Source organism: Acipenser ruthenus, chromosome 28 (assembly GCF_902713425.1).
Source record: "Acipenser ruthenus chromosome 28, fAciRut3.2 maternal haplotype, whole genome shotgun sequence".
NCBI classification, from domain to species: Eukaryota; Metazoa; Chordata; class Actinopteri; order Acipenseriformes; family Acipenseridae; genus Acipenser; species Acipenser ruthenus.
Genome location: NC_081216.1, coordinates 17,680,698 through 17,691,778, shown reverse-complemented (window position 1 = coordinate 17,691,778; position 11,081 = coordinate 17,680,698). Strand labels below are relative to the sequence as shown.

Here is an 11,081-nt window from a genome sequence, read left to right as displayed (position 1 = left end):
CAACTTTGGAGTGTGTGTTCTCTCCCTGACAATGAGAATGTGTAACCTGCTGACCCACTGTCTTCCCTCCCCTGCAGTTCTACAGAAGTTTGTATTTTTGTGTTGTATAAAAAAATAAATGTTAAATCAATGTTGAACTTGAAAGTGAATTATTTAAAAGAAAATGATTGGTAAACTTGAGCTGCATTATTCTTATAAGGCTGTAAACAGTTGTAATTGTAACATACAAGCTTAGTATAATATGTCAATGGTGTGTAAATGGTGTGTAAAATCCTAAGTACCAGGGCCTGGACAGGTCGTGCTGTGCTACTTTTAAATACATCCACAACAACACAGTAATCAAAGGGGCAAAATCTTAATTTACTATTCATGAGACTTTTACTTGTACCAGTAAAGGAATCGTACACTGCATGGATTGTGTGAAGTGTAACAAACGGTACATCAGAGAAATAAAACAGCGTTTAGTTGATCGCTTCGTGGAACATCTATGACGTATAAGAATTAACACCTACATCTCCTGTTGCCAGACATTTCAACACAAATTACCACACTGCAGAAGACATCAGTTTGTGGTATAAATAAATCACTTCTAAGGGACAAATGCAGCCAGGAAGCAAAAGGCACACACATTCATTTTCAAATGAGGCCCTTTGGAACCTCTTGGAATTACCATTCTATTCTGAAGTCATCATGTCATCACCCTCGAACTTTTCTTTTGAAAGACAACTTGTTTATAACAACAGCTTGTTTACAGCACTGCTTTTACCATCCAGCTGTAGAAGGACATGTAGTTCGAAACCTCCTGATATAATTGATTTATTTTATTTTTTTTATCAACTGTTCACATTTATACTAAGCAAAGATGGACCCACTTGTTTGGTGCTCATTAAACTACGCATGTGCATTCTTCTTATCCACCAGCTGGAGGTGTATGTATGTCAAAGGGAAATGTCTGTCTTTTGGTAAACCCTCAACTTTTGCATGACAGGCAACAACCCCAGCAAGCAGAATCGATTCCAGGAAACAAAGCATTGAAGACGGCACCTGAGAGAGATGTGAAGCACCTTTGTTGTCTCTTGAACCTCTGCGTTCAGCAGCTGGTGAGCTTTAGACTGATTTGAAATGTCAATGTCAGCAATGCTAGTTATAGGGCATGAACTGTGATGTTTGATCCCCTAGGAACAGCAGGTCATTGACTTTGGTTATCTTCACAACAGGAGCAAGAATGTGAAGAGAAAAGAGAAAGAGCTGTTTCTCTCACCTCTTGAGCCAAGTCATGCAAAATCAGAGTTTACATCCATTTTATTTTTCATGTAAATGGAAAATGACCTTAATTCTCTTGGTGAGCTAGTCAGGGTATTCTTACTCATTGTCTTTCATTAGATAACAAGTTATCAAGTAACAGAAGTGTAGTTTGTATTATCTCTTCATTGTTTCAAATTCATGATTTGCGCATACTGTACATACTCGGTTTTCGGTGACGGGGGAGGTAAGTGTTGTGGCTCATGTGCCATGGTGCACTGCAGTAATAAATCACTCATAGCCTTCAAGAGACACATTGTCTTAACTTATATGAACAGGAATAAGGGAGTGACCAATGCATTTCATCAATGAGATAATGTTATATACACTCAAATACAAACTAAAAATGTATATTAGTAATGATTTTTTGTGTAATATTACTTTCTGTATGTGTGTGTGTATATATATATATATATATATATATAATGTATATAATTTTTTTTTTCTCAGATATATCCACAGTATATTGATACAATATTGTAATTGTACATTGTGACTACATTTTTTTTTCCATTGGTGGAACTTTGATTGTATTGAGGCCATAGATTCTGTAAGGTAGCATTGTTGAGATGTGATCAGCTTGTATCTATAGATAAATGTATTAGTTTTGTAGCTCTTCATAAAACAGCTTGGAAAAATGCAGGACAACCAGTACAATAGCTAAGTGTTTGAGTATTGTACATGTAATAGCACATGCTTTGTTCAGTACAGCATAACCTTCTGGATAGAGGCAAGGATCTTCACTACAGCAAGATGATCATGGTGCAGGTAAAGAGGTTATTCTGTCTAAATGCACATGGGTGGGGATTCTCTTAGAAAAAAATATATCAATCATTCTTCTCCGTCATCTGTTCGGTCTTTCTTGTCTGCAGCTTGAAGACAACACGGGGGCACTGAAATTACTCACAGAGATGGCTTTAAATGCCCAAAAGGTAAGTTAGGATATAGAACCACATTTAATAAAGGTTTTCACTTTTTGTGTAAAAGGAAATTTAAACTAATAACAGCCAATGTAGGCACACTCTGACATGCAGATGGAAAGATTTGACTCCACTATGATTAGATATAATTTACAAAACAAAAACAATTGTCTTAATAAAATCTATATATAACTGCTCATGAAATGTTTCGGTTTTACTTGTTAGTTTCAGAAAGCTAAGAAAGTTTGCAGAAAGTTTGTTTGAATCTGGGTGAGATCACACGTGAAATAAGCTTGTTGGTCTTGTGTCTGTAACAAAACCACTGCAAGGTTCAACCAGCAGTATTTCAGCTGCAATTGTTGCACAAAAACAAACGGGAGTCAGGATTCGTTCATAATGTTTATTAGAGCCTGTCTGCTTAGCTGTAATACGTTCATTAATGCTACACAATGGGGAGTTACATACACTATTTACAGTGTCAGTGATGACACATATGAAGGGTAAAAAGTACCTTTGTGAATTTTTACAGAATCCATGAAATATGGAACTGTGAAAGGTCATGTTCACAGAAAATGATAGATGCACTATACTTTGTGAATTAACAATAGAAAAGTGCAACAAGCAGAGCTATATCATGGCAAGAAGGGATCTCTTATCAATGCAAAATCTATACTATTCCCACTCCAGAGCAGTATTGGCGTACCATGTATTCAACAGATTAACTCTATTTATGGACGGGACATTTCATTGTGATATCAGATATTCAGATACATAACAAATTGTGCATTACAGGAGTTTTTATTTACAGCATACCAGTAGCTGGCAGGATAACTGGAGGAATGAGAAATGCATAGTGCTTTCCTGGATTATAATATCAGACTTTAAATAGGAATGTTTTGTGCACATGTCTACAGAATAAAAGGGACCTGGGTTCACTTTGTTGTATACATGTTATATTAATATTGTAGCGTTCTTGGTTAACGCAGGCAGGGCGAGGCAATCCACACACAGGCGGAGGGTGAGGGCGCAAACCCGGGACCCTCCGCACCAAAGCACAGCACCGATACCGCTGTACAAAAGAGCCGACTCCTTTGCAAGGAGAGTATATCAGGCTTATGTCCCTGCGTGTGATTGTCACCCACCAACCCTGCTGTCACCCTCCCTCGTGTACGCTATAATATGTATCTGCTTTTAACATCTTATAAAGGGTTACAGTAGGTCTTTTCAGTATACACTTTTGGAAAGGGTAAAGCAAGTCATTCTAGGTGCCTGGTGACCATTGGTAGATTGTGAAGTAGTGAATATAATGAAAAGGTATCCATGATTTGATAGCCAGTAAAGGTTGCTGGTTCTGATGTTACTGGTGTAGCATTCGCTATGTTAAAATAATTCCCTGTCCTTCCAACTGCATTAACAGTAATGATTGATTGTACATATTCCCACACTGTGTACTCCAAACAGAGGTATGTAAACTGAGGCAGCAGCGGTACACTCCAACTAGAGACATAATCATTGTAAAACATTGTAAAAGTACTGATTGGATTGCATCTGGCGTGTACACTGAATCTGCTTGTATTGCCCTGTAAGTGATCTCGACAGCTTGTATATCTGAGTAGAATTGATTATGTAAATATTTAATACGTTGACAGCTTTGACATAGTACAGAGTTGTTTAAAAAAAAAAAAAAAAGTCTGTATGTCCCAAAAAAATGTGCGCTCCTCCTAAAACGGTACCATGAAAAAACAACTCTTCCCACGCCTCTCCCCAAGCCCCAACTTCACACCCTGGAGGTGACATAGACAGAGCGCATCCTCCGGGCCAGCCCAGTCTCCAGCTCTTCCAGGGGCTCTAGGCCCTGCACCCTGTTGCTGCGTCCGAACACCAGCGCCCGGAACACCTCATGCTCCAGCAGCCGCCCCATGCTCTGCAGGAAGTACCCTTCACAAAACGAGGCCAGCTCTGTGGCGTTATGCAGCTTTAGAAAAAAAAGTATTGTAATAGGTAAGCTTCAGTAACATGTCTGAACTCTTCTGTAAATGTATTTGATTGTAAAAGACAAATGTGTTCTGTAATAAAATGTCACTTTTCACTTTAACACCAAACAGCACACAAGGACTATTCCCACAGATGCGTTAACTGCTACTGTATATATGACCACTGTTGATCATATTGCATATTGTCAGCCAGAGTAACCAACCTGTAGTTTATTCAAGATAACCCGGATGTTTATTTAGCTTGTCCAGATAGCATAATTTATCTATTTATAGTAATGATATACTTAAATGAGTTTAATTTCCATTATTTTTGTATGGTTTTCTGTCAGTTCCCAATGCTCTTGTCCACTCCAGCTTGATATACAGTATGAACATTCTTACCATATGTGCAGATTTGGACTTGCAATATGTCACACAAACTACTGTCCTAAATAGACTAGAGTGAACAGTTTTTATCGTGTGCTTTTAAAAAGCCAGGAGACAGGGAGTCAGTCAGTTTGACACTTCCTGCAGGAAGTGTTCTGGTAACCTGAGAGAGAAGCAGCCAGGGGGGAGTGTGGAGACACTGAGCAGACCCCCACACATTTCAACAGCATTTTAAACCAAACCATTACTCTTTGGGAGCAATAGTAGTTTAAAAAGAGGATTTAAGTTCAGCTATCATGGTGAGTTTTTTAAATCTCTTGTAGTTCTTGTTCCCAGCTCTCTTACCTTGGCGCTATGGTAAATGCTGACAGAGTTCTCTGGGTTGATGCTCTGAGTGCAGATGATCTCGCAGTGCCTCTGGAGCGCCTCCAGCTGGAAGAGACTGGCTGCAGACAACAGCTAAGAGGAGGAGAACAGGTTCTGTACTATTTGTTTATAAAGGAACAGACATCAACAATTGATTCAACTTTTTTATTCCCTAATGTTTACATTCTATGGTTGAATTGAGGAAACAATAAACCCAGCATGCTTCGTAACATAGTAAACAATTCATCGCTCCTTTCTCTTATCACATGATCTTCTGGATCTGAGGATCTTGGGTAATGTAGTCCTTTTTGTTATATACACTAAAGCCCCCCTTTGTGACGACCTTTTCGTAAAGAACATAAACAATCATAAATGAGTTGCAACACAGGTTACAGACTGTCTTTGAGGTATCCATCCATTCTCTAACGGCACTGATAATTTCATTTGTCTCATGGGTTTACAAATGCTGGTGCCAGTCAAATATATAATAACTGGGATTTCTATACAGATTTAATGCCTCAAGCCTGCCCTAGGCTGGAGGGATCAGCCCTCATCCAATTATGTTTTCATGCCTCAATCCTGCCATGGATTGGAAAGACCATGGTAGTGCCCTGCTGGTAAGAATCAATGAAGGCACTGTCCACCAGCAGGGAAGGAAGAAAGTGTAACATATCTCTGTAGAAATGACATTCTAAACTGGACATGAAGTTGTTGTTTTTTGTTCTTACCTCCAGCACATCAGAAACAGGGATCACCAGCGACTCTGTGCAGCCACAGTACAGGTACTCCATCATCATCTGAAACAGAAGAGCAGGGAGGAGTTGAGAAGCAATGTGCCTAAGAGAACTACCATACAACCCAGGGAACGTGTACAAAGATCTCTCCTGAAGAAAACAGGCGGTAATCGTTGGGGAATGATCCCTTATACCCTTGGGACAACTGGAATGCCTTGCGGGCTCATCATGTTGAAGGAGTGCTGTAAATTATATACCATTGTAATCCCTTAACTTCCATCCGTTGTTGGCAGTCATACGTTCAGAATCAAGCAACAATAATATCTTCAAAATCGGCCAAACCTGCATCTAAATACAGATTAACAACTGTTTCCAATTAGTTACAGTGCTTTTTTGAAAGAGCAGTCTGTCGAATTGCAGACTGTTGCCAATACGCAGGGGGCAATGCTGTTAGTATTGGAAACAGATGAAGACGGGTGAAGGGTTTCACGTATGTAGGCCCCCAGGAGGACGTACTATACCTGGAAGATCTTGTACTTTATGTTGGTGATTTCGATGCTCTTTCTGCGGCCCTGTTTATCTTCAGAATTGCCAACCAGTGCTTTAAACCTGGAACAGATTAATGAAATCAGATCTATATAACTTGTACCTTTTTATTATAACGAACCTTGATGTATATTCAGCTTGAAGTATATCGTTATTTTTACTTGTTTTAAATATTGTATGCATATACATTTGTATTGTCTTTAATATGTATTATTGCTGCTGGTGCCATCATGACATGTCAACTTTGTAAATTTAGATCTTTGATATCAATGTTTTTATCTGGTTAAATAAATACACATTGAAATGAGAAAATATTGTGCAATTGCTTTTTGGACTGACTGCTGTATTTTTCTTAAATGTGTAATTCTTGTTTATATTGCATATTTTTGGAATGATGTATTTTCCACATTAATAAAAAGGCATTGCTGGAGAGATCTGCTTACTTGTCAGAGGCAGTGATCAGAAGGACCTTGTGGGCATAAAATGGCTTCCCTTCTATCAAGAACGTTACATCTGACATTTCCGCGTTATTCAGGAAATGGTTGTCTAGGAAAAGGAAATCCAAATAATCAGATATCAGTCCTAACGGCTCTGACTCTCAAATCAGAAACACAGTCTATGCAAAGTGTAGTTTACTGGTGCTATACTTCATTTTCTACATTTCCTTAAAAGGGGTAGACAGTGGCACCTTTTTTTTTTTATTCAGGAAGAAATCCACTCAAGTTAAATTCTGAATCCAAGTCCATACATCCACACAGTGCTAGATAATTATTCAGCTGGGGTTTGAAACAGTCACCATGCCACCTGGACACAGCCCATGAATAAAGTAACCCCCCGCCCCAAATACTGCAAGAACAAAAAAGGAAAATGTACCTAATTGCGCTGGAAGCATTTTCTTGATTTCAGGAATCGTGGGCAGAGGACCTTTGCCATAGCACTGACTAAAGATGGAGGCCAGCTGTTGATTAATTGCATCATTCTGTTCAGGAGGGGGCAAAAATATATATATATATTTAAAAACAAAATGATACAACTGCGTAGTTCAATTATTTTAGAAGACCTCGGAATAATGGGTTTTATCAGAGATGACTGGGGGTACCTTGCTGCTCCGCAGGATGGAGAACATGAGCGGCAGGCCCTCGCTGACCAGCTCCTCACAGTAGTCATCCTCCTTGATGGCAGTGAACTCCCGCAGGAGGGTGAGAGTGACGGAGCCCCGACACTGCAGGTGGGAGGAGCGCAGAGACTCGATCCACGAGTGGAGCTTCCAGGGGAGCCCTGTCATAATACACAGTCACTAACACTCTGCTTGGATACCAGCCAGCACAAACCGCTGCTGTGCTACACAAGACTACTCTCACAAACATATGCAACATGCATTACCCTCCAAGTCTTGGGAAGCAGGTTATGTACATCAGAATGGCAGACAGCCAACACAATGCACATATTCCTTTACAAATGATATCAATAACATATTGTGTGTCTATAAGAAGCATGGAAACGTAGGTCCTGATAACCTGCATCCACAGCATCTCCAATCAAATGCCCATGCATTGACTCCTCAATAGGTGGCAGTACTGTGAAAAGGTAGATCATCATGACCTTGATTCCAATACCCACATGGGTCCTGAGATAAAGCTAAAATGAGAATTGTGTGTATTTATACCTACTCTAAACATAGGGGATAAAGCACTAGGATACCATTATGATACCAGTGCACATTAACCTGAAGAAACGCTTGCAGATCACTGCAAGCACATGGATTCAGCTGTAGCTGCTAGTGCTGCACAAAATGATTGAGCCCTCCACAGGACTATCACAGGGGCTGACAAATAAGTGAGGGTCATTGGTGCTGATTGGGCTAATTTACCATTCATAATTAAACATCTGCTTGGATTTGTGATGATTGCTGCTTTTCTTAGACTGGAGAACAAGCAATCCACACAAATCCAAGCAGCTTTTTCTTCACTTGTTTCACTTGGCATGGTAAATTAGTTCAATCAACACCAATGACTCTCACATGTGGAGAGCTCTATCTGACTAATCAAATAATCGCTTTGTGGACCTACCGAGCGCGTGCAGCTCCATGGTGACGTCCAGATAGCCGTGCTCAGCACTATAGTAGGTGGCTTCCTGCAGGGCCTTCATGCGGGCCTTGCACAGCTTGATCTGTCCCTCACTGGGACTGACCGGCCGGCACACCAGGGCCTGCTCCCCCTCCACCCCCTCCGCCAGCATCTCCTCCAGAGACAGCACGTCCCCCTTGCCCTGCTGGGGCTGGGACAGCAGCTTCCTCAGGACATTCCTGCCAGGACAGGCACAGAAGCCAGGGGTCAATACAGGGTTACGATAGCGTTTCCAGCAGCTGGTTAACACTGTTTTAGCCATGGATAGAGGTCACATTGAGTAAGTAAGAGGACAAACAAGTCCCACTGGATTTTTTTTTTAACCACAGAATCCTGTTACCTACAACTATGGCCAAAAGTTTTGCATCACTTAGAATTATAGGATTGAGACATAATTTAAAATCAACTATATGAAAATATCTTTTATTTAACATCATGTAATCAAAGAAACTACAAAATGATATTGCAAAAGTCTACTGGAAGCCATAATAGTAGTACAGCATTTCATGTTAGGTTTAAGACAAAGAGACGGAGATACCTTTTATTGGACTAACCAAATAATATTGTGATTAATTATTATTTAGTTAGTCCAGTAAAAGGTATCACATCTCCTTCTCTTTGTCTATCATCTCTGGACTGATACGGCTACCATTTCATCTATCAACGATGTTAGATTTAAAAAGTCAAAGCGGTATGTAATTCAATATGTTAAGGTAACATAATTTAGCAGGTTTCATTCAACTTTATGAAGCAAAATGTGTTCATTCTATAGGGTGAGGCAAAACTTTTGACCATAGCTGTATGCTTCAGTGATATTTCCAATATTTTCCTGGGAAGAGGCATTATCTAGGAAACAGGTCAATGTAACAAGCTGTAAGTACAATGAAGAGCAAACACTATGGTATTCTACTGTGTCTAAAATACTTTACTGTATACTGTTTGACACAGTCATGAGGGTGGTTTCACTAGACGAGGAGTCAGGGCTGGACTTGGTTACCTGTGTCCATGGGCAGCAGCGTGACTAAAACAGTTCATGTCCTCGTAAAGTGATGATGTCAGAGCCCTGGTGTCATGAACTCTGAACAAGGCATCGGCACCGCGAGACAGCAGCAGACTCACCAGCTCGTAGTTACCTGAGGAGGAAGAAAACGCAAGACCCTCTTTAAGACGCTGAATAGCTGTGGAATTCACTCTGAGTTACCTCTGCTGATAGGGTAGGGTCTTGGGGGCTTCTAACAATCTGCAACTGTGGTTCGTTTGCTCCACCCCCTCCCTCCACCACCACATTTATGAAGTCGAAAACAAAAGTTCAGATCAATACAAGAAGTCTTTCAAGGCCTTTGAAGGCAAGATTTCAAATATAACAAACAAACATCCATACATAGGATGTATACAAACAGCATAACAAGCATTGCAATCTCTTGAGCCAACATGAAGCAGCTGAAATCCTGCACAGCTGCTCTGACTAGCATTGAGCCACTGCTTGTCATTGCTCGAGTTTCTGAGAGGGGTGTAACAGGAGATGACGGGGTACCCACCAGCTGCGGACGCCATCTGGAGTGGGGTTTCTGCATTGCTGTCCTCCCCATTGTTAATGGCCAAACCTTCCACATTGGCCCCAGCATCTAGCAGGAGCTGAGCATGGAAAAAAATTCTCTTCAATTTCGTTTCACTTGGGAATCATTTGCCTTAGTAACACTACAATCTGTTATTATAATTATAGATGGTGAAGCTTACTTTACTATAACAATCTAACTCTTATCAGCAACTGCTTGCATTAAACTGCAGTTTTCTCTATAGGTTGTTCTCTTTGTCCTTCTCCAATAGAGGGCGCTGTCGGTTAAGAGATATTTTCTTCACACAGTTTGTTTACCTGAACCACAGAGATGTGTCCGTGCAGGACTGCGAAGGTCAGGGATACCCAGTGTCGGCTGTCCGGGTGAACCGAGGGGTGCTTCTGAGAGAAACCAGGTACCTGCCGTAGACACAATACAATTCACAGTGCAGCCACTTCCATATGAGTGCAGTGCAGCACACTTCAGCAGTGGTGTCTAAATGTACTGTTTATCTCAAAACCCTAAGTATACAATTCAGTTATGTTCTGTAGTGTATTAATATACAAATCTGTTACTGAGTTTCTAAGTAGTTTTATTCAAATCCATTAAGGTTGGATTGCTGATGAGTACTTACGGCAATGTCTAGGTTTGCTCCAGCATCAATCAGCATCTGCACTAAAGCTTCATCTCCAGCTGAACTGGCGTACATCAGTGGGGTCATTCCCTGCAGACACACAGGAGCAGGGAGGTTGCTGTTATTGTACAATATGCCAGCAGCTACACATGGAACAGCTTCTGCTCCCAGTTTATCACACACTGTTCTATAGCTGGAGGCCACATGTCAAGCTCTTTCAACCCTCACAAAACCAAGGTTTTAAACTTTGGTAAAGCAATGTGTTTAAATTGTTCTGGAGGATAAATGACCCTTCCTCAATGATTACTGCCTCCAATTCCTTCAGGGAAGTTAAAGGTGAAACACTTTTGTTCCTAATGAAAGATTAATAATTTGTGCAGCCTTCGATATAAAAAGCACAGCTCAAAATAATAAATGTCAAGCCTGTTATTTGCATAACCCACAGTGATCCTGCCAGTTAGCCTACAGTACTTCATAATACTAATACCTAATGAGTACTTACTGACATTTAAAATAAAGTATTACCGAAATCAGTTC

At 40.4% G+C, this 11,081-nt stretch overlaps 1 protein-coding gene across 1 annotated transcript in view; it reads right to left on the bottom strand.

The window, feature by feature from the left end:
• Positions 1 to 2,608: 2,608 nt before the first annotated feature.
• The window catches only part of LOC117434679 (ankyrin repeat and BTB/POZ domain-containing protein 2-like), a 42,001-nt gene continuing 33,528 nt past the window's right edge, over positions 2,609 to 11,081 (bottom strand). Inside the window, exons 6-17 of the mRNA XM_059002985.1 lie at positions 10,545 to 10,634; positions 10,228 to 10,329; positions 9,893 to 9,989; positions 9,352 to 9,487; positions 8,298 to 8,533; positions 7,328 to 7,506; positions 7,102 to 7,207; positions 6,672 to 6,774; positions 6,204 to 6,291; positions 5,677 to 5,745; positions 4,928 to 5,041; positions 2,609 to 4,197 (exon numbers count right to left, since the gene is read on the bottom strand). Of these exons, the coding sequence (XP_058858968.1) occupies positions 4,000 to 4,197; positions 4,928 to 5,041; positions 5,677 to 5,745; positions 6,204 to 6,291; positions 6,672 to 6,774; positions 7,102 to 7,207; positions 7,328 to 7,506; positions 8,298 to 8,533; positions 9,352 to 9,487; positions 9,893 to 9,989; positions 10,228 to 10,329; positions 10,545 to 10,634 (1,518 nt within the window). The 3' untranslated portion in view covers positions 2,609 to 3,999. The remainder of the gene's footprint in view (positions 4,198 to 4,927; positions 5,042 to 5,676; positions 5,746 to 6,203; positions 6,292 to 6,671; positions 6,775 to 7,101; positions 7,208 to 7,327; positions 7,507 to 8,297; positions 8,534 to 9,351; positions 9,488 to 9,892; positions 9,990 to 10,227; positions 10,330 to 10,544; positions 10,635 to 11,081) is intronic.